General features: G+C 42.4%; 1 protein-coding gene and 1 pseudogene across 1 annotated transcript in view; both read left to right on the forward strand.

The window, feature by feature from the left end:
* The first annotated feature begins 391 nt into the window (after positions 1-391).
* On the forward strand, positions 392-10,715 carry LOC139545594 (histone-lysine N-methyltransferase EHMT1-like; annotated as a pseudogene).
* A 702-nt stretch (positions 10,716-11,417) lies between these two features.
* Positions 11,418-15,780, forward strand: part of LOC139545645 (voltage-dependent N-type calcium channel subunit alpha-1B-like) — a 141,190-nt gene continuing 136,827 nt past the window's right edge. Inside the window, exons 1-2 of the mRNA XM_071353624.1 lie at positions 11,418-12,455; positions 15,249-15,354. Of these exons, the coding sequence (XP_071209725.1) occupies positions 12,196-12,455; positions 15,249-15,354 (366 nt within the window). The 5' untranslated portion in view covers positions 11,418-12,195. The remainder of the gene's footprint in view (positions 12,456-15,248; positions 15,355-15,780) is intronic.

A 15,780-nucleotide genomic window follows, 5' to 3' on the forward strand; every position in this document is an offset into this window, starting at 1 on the left:
GTTTTTTAAAGTTTGGTGAAAAACTAAACTTGCGCTAAGTAGGCACAAGTACTGCGATTGAGATACTGAACTGTGCTGAAATGTCAAATGGGATTGTCCTGATTTTGGTGATATTTCTCAGCTTGCCAGGTGCGACCCTAAAAGAGCTGTGAGGAAGATGCTGAGAGATCTACGTTGACAAAGGAACGCCGTGCTGCCCCAGATCCAGAGGGGACTGGTGAGTTCTATCTATGCTATAATCACTCTCACATTGGCCTCATTTACAACTACCACTTGCCCACTTAACAGTGTGTGAATGTGATTAATGTAGCATCTTATTTGATGGGACTAACAGCTGTAATCTTCCAGGTGAAACTGTTGACATTGGTGTGGAGAGGCCAGAGGATTCCTCCAGGACAGCCATGGAGAGTAGGGGAGTCAGTCAGGAATCAGAGGCAGGAAAAAGACAGCCTAACCCCCCCTCTGTGACACCCACTGGGGCCAAGGGGAAGAAGGCTCTGAGTGCTAAATCGCAGGTCAACAAAAAAGCTAAAGCCAAGATGACATCCGTTCATGGCTCTCACTGGCTCCAATGGTTTTATTGTGCATAAAAAAAAAGCAAGAGCAGACCCTCAAAGGACAGGTGGTTCAGCCCATAAACTGACCAAAACCCCTCATACCCCTGCAGACAATGGTAGAGAAGCTGTTGCAGCAGGGATCTCAGATTTACAAACTCATACCTCTCCATCTGAGGACTCTCCAGCCAGGACACGGTGTGCATGGAAGACTATGGGCAAACCTGCCTCCAATCCAGCAGTACTGAAGGTAATGTTCATCTTAACCCAGAACATGAAATGTTGTCCTTTTAAATTATGACTGGTCTCCGATCTCATTAGAGTCTGTTCTAAAGCTTTTTAACGGGGACGGAGCAGAGTTGAGCATGGCAGGCATGTGGATGGAAAACACAATGGCCCCCTCCCACATGAAGCTACCTCCGAGCCTTAAAATAAATAATATTGTCTCTACCAAGTCACATCCAGGTTAGTCATCTTCCTTCCTGGGAAGACTGTTCTTCTACGCTGTCTCTGATGTCCACTTTATTTAGTGATGACATACTGTGCCAGCTTGAACCACCATCTGCCACTTCTCCGTCCGTATGTGTCTGCAGGGTCTAGGAAAAGGAAGAGGAAGATGGGAATGTACAACTTTGTCCCCAAGAAGAATACCAAAGTGTTGAAGGTAAGAGACCCATCCCATCTACTCTATTGTAAATATTTGTGTAGAAATGCACTGTGGCTGAACTTTGATTCTCTATAATAGTGTCTGAATGATTCTCCTCTTCTCCCTGCAGAAAGACAGCCTAGCTACGAAGGCGGAAAAGCAAGAAAGTGTCAGAAAGAAGAGAGAAGATCTGACACACAGAGAGATTTGTGAAATGTAAGAAAGCCATGCACTGTTAGCCAAGCAGTGTGTAGAAAATGGATTTAATCAAAGGAAGATTTAACCAAAGGAAACAAAACGGAGAAAGAGGACAACAGCAGTAAGCAGGAATCCCTTTAATTCACTTTGGAATCGCTACATCTGAAAGCCCAAGATGAGCTGTTGTCTCCTCCTCTCTCAGGTAACAGTTTACCTAGAGATGAGTTAAACATTTCATCATGAGTTATGAAATGATACTTGTACAATACATTAATATGCTGTATATTAAATCTGTTTTGTTGACCTGGATGTTGATTTGTGTTATTTTGCATGCTTTCCAGTTGATGGTGAGGTGACAGAGACGGACCTGTCTGAAGAGCTCCCTCTGTGCTGCTGTCGCATGGAGACCCCATGCAGTGGGGAGAGCCTATTCCAGACTGAGCACACCTGCATGGCCACAGAGAGGGTGGATGGTCTGGTGAGTCTGACCTGCTCTGAAGCAACATTTCCCTAGTCTTGCGCACCAAATATCCTCCCCAAAGTTTGAAATAGCCTGGGGGCGAAGTTAACCTTTACCCAGCCTTTGTGTGTTGAGCTAATGTCTAAACAACCCTTATTTCTCTGCTTCTTTCTATTTATGTCTCCGTTCATCTCCTCCATACAGGTGAGTCGATGTCAGAGGAATGTTGTGAAGCCTGAGATGATGCGTCCGTCCAACACAGTGCATCTGCTAGTTCTGTGTGAGGACCACAGGTCAAGCACCAGTGATGCCCTGCCTGTGGCCTCTTCTGCAGGGCGGTGAGTGGAGGAATACAGCAGGGATAAACCAAGATAGACCTGATAGGCTGACACACCTGTCCCATTACTTTATTGTGGTTGTTAATTCTTAAAGCACTCTGCTTTGCCTTTAATATGAATATTTGACTAATCATGTATGTGTTATGCAGGGGACCTTCATGGTGTGCAGACCGTATGGCAGCATCTCTCACCGTTTCCACAGTGGCTGTGCCTCAGTCATCAAGGCCCAGAGCTTTTATCCCCACTGTGGGAAGGATGCCACCGGGGCCCAGGAAGTCACTGTCCCCAAACCTGAGCCCGTACTTCCTCTTGTGCCAGCTGTTTCCCCTGTGGCCCCTGTTCCTGCTGTGTCCACCTGGCCCCTCATTCACAGGCCTAAGAAGACCACTGAGCTTGAGAGGACTCTGGACACCTCCCCCAACAACAGGTTATTTAGACTTTACTCTTCCATTCTTAATTTGATTCCCTCTATCCTAATTTGTGTCTCTTTCTCTCTGCATTAGTGCTAGCATTGATCATTTGCTTGGGTATTTAGCTTAATATGTAATGGTAATGATTGCTGTATGCTGTCTTGTACTAGCCTGAAGAGACAGCCTTTAGGTGATGGAGAGAAATCAGCTAAAACGTCACTGGAGAGCATCCTGATGGCCCTGGATGAGGTAAAGTAAGGTTAAAATTTTGCTATTTTTAAAGTCATTACTTATTAGACTTTTAGCAGTTTGGATGAGATAATACAATATAATGAACACATAGTAGGTCCGTAGTCATTACTGTTTCATGTCAATGTGGACCGTAATAGGCACTCTTACAGATGTTTCTGCTGCATACCAAGTGATGTACTGGAGCTAGATTTCTCTTTTTGGTATTTAGTATGAGGCCAAAGAAAGTGAAATATCACACGAAGCAACTGTACATCACTGCCCATCACGGGGAGCTCCAGAAAGTCATCCATCTGCTGGGTAAGAACATGCCACATCTCTCCAGGTTTCATTTGTATGCCTAGTTCGTTCCTCTTGGAGCAATCCTCTTCTAATATTTTAACTTGAATGAAAAAGTAAACAACTTGTTGATTTTATTTTATTTTCACGATATACTCTATTGTCCCCGAGGGGAAAGTTGTCAACATGACTCAAAAGGTAATTTACCTCTTTGTTCCAGTGGATGGAAAAGACCCCAACACCCTGATGGACCGTCAGAACAAGAGGACCCCTCTACATGCTGCAGCAGCTGAAGGACACCAGGAGGTCTGTTGCATGCTTGTCCAGGTGAGGAGATGTACTCTGACGTATAGCAGGTATTGGCTCTCTCTTCACATTATAATCACTTGGCATACAAGTGTAGCAGATGACTAAGTTAGCAGCTCTGCTGCATTCCTGTCCCTCACGCCAAGTAAAATGTATTTGCTTTTCGGGGTCAATATTGACAGTGCTTCTTGAGTACGTTGTGTTTACAGTGCAAAGGGTTGTGAGTTTCACTCTATTATACAGTGCAAGCATACAGGTGTAAAAGGTTTCTGATTCCCCATCCCGCTTAGGCTGGAGCTAACCTGGACATTATTGATGAGGAGCAGAGAACCCCCCTGATGGACGCCTGTGACAACAACCATCTGGACACGGTCAAGTACCTGCTGAGGGCCGGGGCAGCGGTCAGCTATAATGTCAGTGTGTGGAGCAGAGTTCATTGATCCCCCCCATAGATAGGCCATGATCTTCTGTCAACCCCACAAGCTGTGTTACCGTTCATAAGACAAGACTTTCGCAAAATGAGCTGGACCTCTGGTGTACTGTAGATGTAAAGTGATCAAGCTGTTTTATGTCCATGACACGTTCATGTCTTAAACTATTAACCACATGCTGTAGCAGCTCAAGGTCTGTGTTTTGGGCCTCCCGAGTGGCACAGCGGTCTAAGGCACTGCATTGCAGTGCTTGAGGCGTCACTACAGACCCGGGTTCGAGTGTATGTGTAGCAGTGTAGCAGTGTATGTGTCAAGAAGCAGTGCGGCTTGACAGGGTCGTGTTTCGGAGGACGCATTGCTCTCGACCTTCACCTCTCCCGAGTCCATAGGGGAGTTGCGGCGATGGGACAAGATTGTAACTACCAATTGGATATCACAAATTTGGGGAGAAAAAGTGGTAAACATTCTTTTAAGTTGGTGTTTTTTTAAACAGCCATGAACAAAACCAGTGAATAACATTTTGATCTTCATCTCCTCTCAGGATATCAAGGGCTCCACCTGTCTGCATTTGGCAGCTAAACTGGGACATTACACCATAGTGGATAATCTCCTGTCCAAGACATCCAAACAGGTCAACTGTCAGGTAGTTACCCATCCATGCTCTGCTCCTTCTTCTACTAACAGGTCCAGTTGAAATGTTAACAGCTTTATTGAAATCGTCTATCCATAATTTACGCGTACTATCAGCTAGGCTTTGGCAGGGTGAGTTGGAGGTCAGTGCTGTTGGAAGACAGTTTAACAGTCTGCCTATTAGGATGTTCAATATATTGTGGGTGATATTAAATGGATTGTAAAACTCCTGACCTTAATGGGAAAGCTAGAGACTGAAATTGCTCCTCACTGTTGTCATGATTCCAGGTGATTTACCATGTTTTGCCTTGCATTGTTATGCCTTCAAACTGTAAGTAAGTAATGCCCTATCAACATTGTGTGCAATAAGATACTCCAAAGCAGAGGTTTCAAACCCTTTTTCACGGAGTAACTACAATGTTGTTGATCCATTCTCAGTTTTCTCCTATCACAGCCATAAACTCTGTAACTGTTTTAAAATCACCATTGGTCTCATGGTGAAATCCTTGAGCGGTTTCCTTCCTCTCGGGTAACTGGATTAGGAAGGATGCCTGTTTATTTGTAGTGACTGGGTGTATTGATACACCCTCCAAATTCACCATGCTCAAAGGGATATTCATGTTGTTGCACATGAAATAAATATATTGAGGCAAAAATGAGCAATGAGCAAAAATAAATCGATCAATTGAATATTAAATTGATTTCAATATGATTGAAATATGTAGGCCTATACTATTTATCTTTTATTGCAGTCATCTTGATTTTTGTCCTTCGCTTGTTTGTAACAATTTCAAAGACATTGGCAACCTTGTATTTGTAGTCAACTTTGTTCTGAAGTTATCATTGGTAAAAGAGAGACTGATAACATCTTGATTCTGTGTTTAGCGGAGATCTTCTGTGTATAAAGTGAAGCGGAAGGGCAAAAAAGCCTTTAACAATGCACTTAGCTGTTGTGTTCATCTCAATGACGTGTTCGAGCGGATCACACAGTCCACCTTGCCGTGCTGCTGCTCCAGTTTCAACTGTTCTGCCTGCGGCTATGGAACCCTGGCCTGTTCACCGGACGTGCTACCTGTCCCAGACCTGCTGTTTTCAACTCTCTAGAGACCGCAGGAGCGGTAGAGAAACTCTGAATGATCGGCTATGAAAAGCCAACTGACATTTACTCCTGAGGTGCTGACCTGCTGCACCCTCGCCAATCACTGTGATTATTATTATTTGACCCTGCTGGTCATCTATGAACATTTGAACATCTTGGCCATGTTCTGTTATAAACTCCACCCGGCACAGCCAGAAGAGGACTGGCCACCCCTCATAGCCTGATTCCTCTCTAGGTTTCTTCCTAGGTTCTGGCGTTCTGGCCACCGTGCTTCTAAACCTGCATTGCTTGCTGTTTGGGGTTTTGTACAGCACTTTGAGATATCAGCTGATGTAAGAAGGGCTTTATAAATACATTTGATTTGATTTGACTTTTGTCAAGTCGATCGCTGCCTTTCACAGTGTGTTGCATTCTGAACTTGACCAAAGACATGACTAAAACAGGAACCAATTAATGATTTATGTGTTCAGTGGATGTATACAAATCAATGTGATATTTGAGTCTCTCTGTCACTAATTGTTTGTACAATGTACACGCAATATTATATTATGATTTCAGTTTGTGAGTATGTAATACGGGAATGTGAATATGTGAATTTCGACATTCTAAATAATTGGATGTTCTAATTTGACAGCCATGTCTAAACTACATCAGGAGATCATTTTTGTCGTCCGGGAAAAATTTAAGAAATTGTTTGCAAAGTTTGCAAAACAAATGGCCACTGGATTGATGCAAATAATCATGATATCATTCTGCCAGGTAAGCATAGGCTATTCGTAGTTAACATTTAATTGAGATGGGTTTTGGGGAAACCTTTTCAGCTTTCAATATATGTAGTTGATTTCCTACTAAGTTCAATACATTTTTTAATATTGTTGAATTTCGTTTTAATGTCTGGATTCCATGGTTCCGTCCGCATTCTCTGCAACGCAGAATTTATAGGGCCCTATTTAGCCTTACCACTCAAATGCACCCAATATCTGCGGTGCTGCTTGTGGCAACATCATCTCACTGAATCTACCTTTAAATTATAAAGTTAATCTCAATTTGACCCGCCAGATTCACAAGCTTCAAAACCCCATTAGGAAAAAAAGCTTTTTGCCCCCCCAAAAAACAAACTGAACGGTTAGTTTTATTTTGGAGACAAATAATAGTTTCAGTATAGTTTTAGTTTTTCACACGGGTTTTGTTAATTATTTTATTTCAGTTTACTTGTTTTTTTCATTATTCATTTTAGTTTCAATTTAAGTTTACTTTAATGAACTTGATTGGTTGTGCTTGGTTTCAGGATGATGATGGGTGGACCCCTATCACCTGGGCTAGAGTACAAGCACAGAGAGCTGGTCTTACTGCTGCTCTCCAAAGGGGCTGATGTTAACATCCGAGACAAGGTCAGTACTGTATAGGATGCATGCTGTTCACCCTACTGTACATCCCATCACCTTTACGTACCTTCTGTTCTCACAGCCTGAGGAGGGGCGGGGAGGCTAGACACAGGCAAGGTTACAGTGGGATGGATCCCATGGGGTGCATAATGTTCCGGTCTGCACGTTTCACCTACAGTACATGGTGTAATCCAAGTTAAATGGATGCTTCAGAATGTCACCTTGGGCGCATACAACAAGAAGTCAACTTACTTCTTTGAGGAATTAACAACTTAAGTCATAACTGCAGTATTTTTTGTAAAGGAGAACATATCAATTGGTCTGTGTGAGTATGATTTCTTCCTCAAATGTTTGTATAGTGTATATGACATACTGTATGCTGATACACTTGACATAAATGGCCCAAAAATATAACAATGTATCTTCAAGATACAGTAGCCTTTAGATGCAAGGTTGTTTCTGTGGTGTGTGGGGAAGGTGTTGGTCCTGGGTGTGTTTTCCATGTTGACTTGTGATCCCTGTTCAGGAGGAGAACATTGGCCTCCACTGGGCAGCCCTGTCTGTCTCCGATGACATTGCTCAGATCCTGCTTGATGCCAGATGTGACCTCAATGCAGTCAACATCCATGGGGACTCACCTCTACATATCGCTGCCAGGGAGAACCAACTGGAATGTGTGACGTGAGAATTAAGACAGTCTCCATTCTCCCAGAGCTGCAGCATGACACCAGGTTGTTCTTGAAAAATAGGTTTTGTTATCAATAGCCTATCCCACCTGGATTTTTAAAAATATTATCATAAGCGCACTAACCTGCAATGAGACCAGTTGTAGGTATATAGCCTAGATACATTTATGGAAGGAACCTGTCCACACATAGATGCACACATCCAGAGACAGTGGCTGCGCTAGACTGGCCAGTGGGTGGCAGTCATGCTGCTGACCATAGCCATGCTGGGGATGTGAGAGAGAGCCCAGCCACATCCAGTATGATGTCTACTCCTCCAGACTGCTTCTGTCCCGAGAAGCAGACGTGAACCTGAGGAACAGAGAGGGGGAGACTCCTCTGGACTGCTGTATCTACAACTCCAAGGTGTGGGCGGCCCTGAACACCAATAAGAAGCTGACAGATGCTAGGAGAATCAGGGACAGTCATGGAGAGAAGGTCCTTAGCAGGTATAACAGCATGGTGTACCTTAGGGAGGTGAGAGGGAACATGAAGGGATACAATTTTGTCTGATTACTGTAAATGTGTCGATTATTTGTCATCCTCTCTGTCCTCTTCAGGGACATCTCTCGGGGGTATGAGGCAGTCCCCATCACCTGTGTGAGTTGGGTGGACAGTGACTCCTGTCCTGATAACTACAAATAAGTCCCTGACAGCTGTGTCACCTCCCCAATTATTATAGACAAGGACATCACTCATTTACAGGTGAACCTCCAGTGCTCTGTGAAACACATAGTCATAGTCCAATCCCATCTTGTTCTGCTTCGTTAGTTACTGTGGGCCAGACAAAGTCACACAATTTCTCTCGATAAGTGTTGTTTAATGAAATCTCACTCTCCTTCTATTTCAGCATTGCGGATGTACAGATGACTGCTCTTCAAATACCTGCATGTGTGTCCAGCTCAGCCTGCGCTGTTGGTGTAACAAAGTAAGTACATAACTACACCAAGGAAAAGTTCACATTACAAGGTGAAGTTAATGCTTTCATGTATTTCAAATGGATATTATGGACTCCCATATGTGATGTGTTATATGACCTGTAAAGTGTGTTGCTTGGGGTTGTTCAGGAGGGGCTTCTGCCTCTGGAATTCTGTCAGAAGGAGCCTCCGGTCCTGTTTGAGTGTTCAGAATGGAATCCCGGTAACTGGACCTCCCTACCCCACCATCATCTGATCAATCAATCAATCACATTTTATTTGTCACATGCGGCGAATAAAATGGGTGTATACTTTACCATCAAATGCTTACTTACGAGTCCTTTCCCAACAACGCAGAGTTAAAAAGTAAGAAAAGGAGCAAATAAAATGTCTATCTTTTTGTTATACAGTTTCAGCCAACCATTAAAATATCAGTTTCTCTGAACACTTGATCAACTATGGCTGCACTGTCTGTCTTTTCAGTTAGTTGGACTGGATGTATGTCTTCTCTTGTCTGTTTTCAGGGCTTGGCTGCAGCTCTATAAAACCCAGAGGATGGGCTGGGGTGTGAGAGCACTGCAGGATATTCCTCAAGGAACTTTTATTTCCGAGTGAGGCCCTGAATGTTATGGAAGACATTTTATTGAGTGTTTGGAAAACTGCCCAACCATAACTATGATAATGTCTTGGTATACAAATGACATGAGCCAATTGTGATGTCATGAACAGATAATGTTAAAACAGGATTTGTAATTTTCAGTTCTTCATTTCAATGTTGTGATTACACAGATTATATACAGCAGTCTCTCTTTATTGTGCAGGTATGTGGGTGAAATCATTAATGATGCAGAGGCAGATGGCAGGGAAAATGACTCATTCCTTTTCACCCTGGACAATAAGGTGATTTTAAATTACATCTAGGAGAATCTCACATTGTTATTGGTCAATGGTGTATTCCGAATGTAGTATTGTTAATGTGGCATCATTTTTATACTTTTGTATACCAACGGGCGGTGCTGAAGAGCACACAATGCCAATGTCAGAGACAACGTTCTTTTGATACATGTTCCTCTTACAGCACGCATCTGCTGCATCAGCTTTTAGTTTGCTTGATGGCTATTTGGTATACTAAAGCATATTGAAAAATGGACTATTTCATGACTGTCTATGCTACCTCCTCACAGGAGGGCTCAACATATCAGCCTTTACTAATTGTATTAATTGAGTGAATGATTGGAGGCATGGCATTTTACTTTGATGCAGTAGATTTTACAATCTTATGTACTGCACTTGCTTTATGCAGGCCTACTTTTAATGTACGATGTCTTTGAGTACCCTGAAAGGCGTCTGCCAAATAAAATGTATTATAATTGTATTTATTGCTTCATCTACTGTTGTGCAGGTGGGTGATGTGCACTGTATTGATGCGCGACTCTTTGGCAACATTGGCTGGTTTATAAACCACCTGCTAGCAGTCCGAGTGTTCACCATGCAACAGGACCTGCGGTTCCCGCGCATTGCCTTCTTCTCCAGCAAGCCCATTCAGTCAGGTGATCAGATTGAGTGAGAGGCACAAAACATATAAGACAATCATTGAATAGATTGTGTCTTTTCTATGTGGTATTAATGTTGTGCTATATAATCAATCAAAAAGCTCAAGGAAAAGGCTCCAGTACATGAACACGTGCTTTGATGGCTACCCTGTGTTCCCCCACTCAGGTTTGATTATGGCGATCACTTCTGGAAGGTCAAGAGCAAGTATTACCGCTGCCAGTGCTGTTCCCCAACGTGTAGACACTCGTCAGCCGCCATAGCCCAGGGAGCTCAGATCTTAAAGAGGGTGGCCAGCCCATCCCCAGCCCAACAGTCAAGTTCCCATTCTGCCAAAACACAATCATAACACCCCCATGCCACCTCTGTCCTCCCTCAGCCACCGTGGGGGTCTCTCACTCTCCCCTGACCACCACTATGTCTCCTTTTTTAAATGGAGACTGATATAAAATGTATTTTTAGTAGATTTGCGGACAGAAATCAAATGCTAAGGGTAGCCCTAGACTGTAACAAATTCTCACCTTTTCCATGTCTCCTTTTTTATTAAGTGCACAGTAAAGTAATAAAGTACATTTTAAAACATGATTTATTTCTCATATTTGTTGATGAGTATTCCAGTTTACAAGAAAGCTAGGCCTAGCAAATGCCAAATAATGATGGCCTATAGTAGCCTAGGATACGGTCTAGTTTTGTGTTATGTTATTTAACATGCCTAATTCTCTATTTTAACCATGAATAATATGTAGTATATGTTATTCTAGCTATTGAACAGTTTTGACACCAGCAACGATGATAGAGATACAGGTAGGCTATAGGCTAGTATTGAATTTGATGCAACCCTCACCCCACCCATTTAGCTGTATAGCACCACGCAAGACAATAAGCAGCTGTTCATTTTTGCATATTGAAAAATAATAATAATTTCAGCTCAGTGTTTAGCATTTACCAAAGAATAAACATCAGTCATATTCTGCTGTAGCCTCGGCTACCCCACCCGGTCATGATAACCCAAAACGCAGCAATACTTGAGAGGGAGGGAGGATGCCCAGGACCACAACATCTCAGGAGATTGCGGATGCTATTGAATGAAAAAAATGAATAATTATTAATTTTGTTGTCCTTCATGATTTCTACATTTGCATTGTTTGATGCGATTTATCAAGCAATTTCGGTGATTATTCTGCTCAGGGGGAAAAAAACGAGAGAGAAGCTGCTTCCCTCTTTCTCCCTGGTGCTATGGATACAGAGACGATACAGGTGGAGCCTGGCGTCTTTTTAGTCACGTGTGCCGATTCATAAGGAGCAGTGGCTGGAGAAAGTGGTTACATTATACATTGCCTGAGAGCGATTTAGCGGAAGCAGAGGTGCCAACCTTGTGTTTTCTCGTTACACCGTGCCCGAATTAATAGGAAGATTATTGGAACGGATCATGTGAGGCACCTCGTTTTCATAAGGAACGTGGGGTAAGGTAATACAAAAGAAAAACTTAAACGCGCAATGGCAAATCAATCGAGGAGGATAAACCAGATAAATGCATCTATTTTATTTGGAGCTTAATTGTAAGTGAGCTATGCAGTCATAGCCCGCCTTATGGCATGCGTTATGCGAATGGTGCGAATTGTTATTGCTCGACATTTGTACATGTTAAACTGGCTGTTTTTAAAGCTTAGCCCAGTGAAAAGGGATAGGCTATAGGCTACGTATATATGGCCATTCAGCCAGAAGAAGACCCATGGACAAATATTTGACATGGAAATATAAACTTTCTCCTTCAGGTTTCATTACATTTGAAAATCTTGACAATTGAAAGCATGGGAAGTAACAAGGCGGGGACCAGTCAACAGAATATCTGAAGAAAAATACATTTTATTTTTGAATGTTTGTTGAATATTCTCTTGAACATTACACACACCGAAAGGAACTCGTGGCTGGAACAACTGTGTGTTGTGATGCTTTTTCTCTATCTTTTATCTAGTCTAAGTTTTGATTTTTTCAGTAAGATCTGTGCGATTGTAGAATGGCTCGATTCGAAGAGGAACTATCCAACCGGCGTGGAGGGGTCTGTCAAGCGGGCCCACCAAGGGGGGCAGGTCGGCCAGCAGGCCCCCCAAGCGGCCCTAGGGTGTACAAACAATCAATGGCCCAAAGAGCCAGGACAATGGCCATTTACAACCCCATCCCTGTCAAGCAGAGCTGTCTTACTGTCAACCGGTCTCTCTTCATCTTTAGTGAGGATTGTATCATACGGAAATATGCCAAAAAGATTACAGAATGGCCATATCCTTTGTTGCTTTAAACAACCTAGCCTATTTCTCGTACCATTACATTATTTTATTATAACATTATAGGCCTACTTGGGTTTTAATGGCTTGACGTTATTAAGCACAGGGGGCAAGGTTCCAGACTACAGCGCATGATTATCTAAGTTAATTTACTGTAGCCAATGAGAAGATATGGCATGGAGGACAACCAGTTGTTGACTGGACTTTGTAGTACAGTATAACCACTCTCAGTAGGACTGTATAGCCATATCCACTCTCTCAGACCTACTACAATAGGTTATTGTAGGTGATATTGTTTAGTTTTTTGGCAAGATTCCTGTTTTCTCCAGCTTTTGGCATCCTCTCTCTGGTAGGCCTACATGCAGCTAAGTTGCCTACCAAGAACCTGTCAGATTGGTGTTTCTAATTCGTGGCTACAGAACAATTAACATGAAGGCTGGAGGTGTATTATTTATTTATTTTTCTCTCTTTTTCAACCCAAATGGCAGTGCAGTGAAAATCTTGTCAGCAGGATAATTTGATTGGTTTTGTAAAGCACCATAAATTATAGGTGAGGCCTATACTCATTTTACTTTCTACTTGCCTAATGTATTTGATTCCGGTATATAACCCTTTAAACAAGCTTGTGTGATAGTCTGCTCAGGGGACTATGCCACTGTTAGGCTACATATCAAATAACTGCTGTATCGATCAGTTTGTTTCTCAGACCAAGTCTCTCCTAGCAACGTTTCTGCACAAGCGCTCTCCAAGGTGCTGAATCTACCCATGTGCAAAATGCTGCTCAACAGTAGGCCTAAATGGCAAGCTAGCGGGAAGGTTGTCTAATAAACAGATACAGTCTATTCTGCATGCGTGTCCCATCAAAACAATAAGCCATGAGAATAAATGGAAATGAGTTGTGCATTTAGCGTAGTTTACAAAACCAATTTGTTTCTTTGAAGGCAAAATGTATCATTATTGTCGTTTATGTCCCATAAAATGCTAGGTAGAAGTATATTGAAAAAAATGATGGCAGCCACCTGTTGATATGAGATATTTTGTATAATTTACCAAATGAGGGATATCCTCTGCAGCTTGTGAAACCTGTGCATCAGTGGAGGCTGCTAACAGGAGGACTGCTCATAATAATGGTAGGAACGGGGCAAATGGAATGGCATCAAACACCTGGAAACCATGTGTTTGATGTATTTGATACCATTCCACTGATTGCCACCAACCTCTTTGTGCTGTGCTTAGGCCTCCTAGAGAAACAGTCAACCCTGAAGCATGTTTCATGAGATCGGGTTAATGAACCTGTGAGGTATTGCAATTCATTTACATTCATTTGTGTAATCGCATCCATTACTTAACTCTGGTGCTGTGTAAACACTTCTCAACCTTTAGCTTACCTGTGCATTTCCAAGCCACTTTCACAGTAGTTTTCCCCCTTAAGTTAAGATTTTAGGTTCATGGGAGCCATTGTAGCAAGAAAGTCCTGAGCTGCCCTAAGCCAGTGAATTATGTGTTTTTATCTGTTGATGTACTGTAGCCCATTGCCTGAGGTAAGACCCTAGTCCTCTGTGCGTCACAGTCTCCAGAGGAGATAGCCTCCATAAACAACCATGCGATGACATGGACAGCAGCAACTGAGACATCGTGTAAGTCAGCAACTGATAAATCACTCAGTTCGCTCAGTCATGTTTAGTGTTGAGATCCAGTTCAACTGATAAATCACTGAGTTCCCTCAGTCATGTTTAGTGTTGAGATCCAGTTCAACTGATAAATCATTCAGTTCCCACAGTCATGTTTAGTGTTGAGATCCAGTTCAACTGATAAATCACTCAGTTCCCTCAGTCATGTTTAGTGTTGAGATCCAGTTCAACTGATAAATCACTCAGTTCCCTCAGTCATATTTAGTGTTGAGATCCAGTTCAACTGATAAATCACTCAGTTCCCTCAGTCATGTTTAGTGTTGAGATCCAGTTCAACTGATAAATCACTCAGTTCCCTCAGTCATGTTTAGTGTTGAGATCCAGTTCAACTGATAAATCACTCAGTTCCCTCAGTCATGTTTAGTGTTGAGATCCAGTTCAACTGATAAATCACTCAGTTCCCTCAGTCATGTTTAGTGTTGAGATCCAGTTCAACTGATAAATCACTCAGTTCCCTCAGTCATGTTTAGTGTTGAGATCCAGTTCAACTGATAAATCACTCAGTTCCCTCAGTCATGTTTAGTGTTGAGATCCAGTTCAACTGATAAATCACTCAGTTCCCTCAGTCATGTTTAGTGTTGAGATCCAGTTCAACTGATAAATCACATTTTGGAAAAAAGGTGCTATCTAGAACCAAAAAGGGTTATTTGGCTGTTCCCATAAGATAACCCTTTAAAGAACGCCTTTTGGTTCCAGGTAGAAGCCTTTTGGATGTCATGTAGAACCCTTTCCACAGAGGGTTCTGCATGGAACCCAAAATAGTTCTACCTGGAACCAAAAGGCGTTCTTTAAAGGCTTCTCCTATGGGAACAGCCGCAGAACCTTTTTGGAACCCTTTTTTCTAAAAGTGTAACTTATACCTGTGTGTATGCTTTGCCATTAGGCTTCAGCTCTTGTATAATTTAGGTTAACCTACCTACTGTTGAGGAGCTTTTTAATATGGTAATTTTACTTCCTCTAGGTCCCATTCTTCTGTTTCTTCCTCCTCCTCTTCCTCCTTCTCCTCCTCCTCATCTTCTTCCTCTGTTAGAATATATTGCAGATCGTAGGTACTGTATGCCTAACATTACACAGTATGTTTTTCTTAATTGTCTCACTCCATTTGAATACCTGATCCTGGCCACCATTATAGCCAACTGCATCGTCCTTGCCTTGGAGCAGCACCTACCAGCCGGCGACAAGACCCCCATGTCAGAGCGCTTGGTAAGTGACCATTGCATGGGTCATATGTGCCATACCAATATTATATCATATTTGATTATTGGTTAACTACACTCTTCTCTCCAAGTGAAAAATAGGTGTCAGTCATTATATTCTCACATACAGGAATAATATATATATATATACAGTGGCTGGCGAAAGTATTCACCCCCCACTTTTCCTATTTTGTTGCCTTACAACCTGGAATTAAAATTGATTTTTGGGGGGGTTTGTATCATTTGATTTACACAACATGCCAACCACTTTGAAGATGCAAAATACTTTTTTTGTAAAACAAACAAGAAATAAGACAAAAAAAAACTGAAAACTTGAGTGTGCATAACTATTCACCGCCAAAGTCAATACTTTGTAGAGCCACCTTTTGCAGCAATTGCAGCTGCAAGTCTCTTGGGGTATGTCTCTATAAGC

The sequence above is a fragment of the Salvelinus alpinus genome, chromosome 19 (assembly GCF_045679555.1).
Source record: "Salvelinus alpinus chromosome 19, SLU_Salpinus.1, whole genome shotgun sequence".
Classification (NCBI taxonomy): Eukaryota; Metazoa; Chordata; class Actinopteri; order Salmoniformes; family Salmonidae; genus Salvelinus; species Salvelinus alpinus.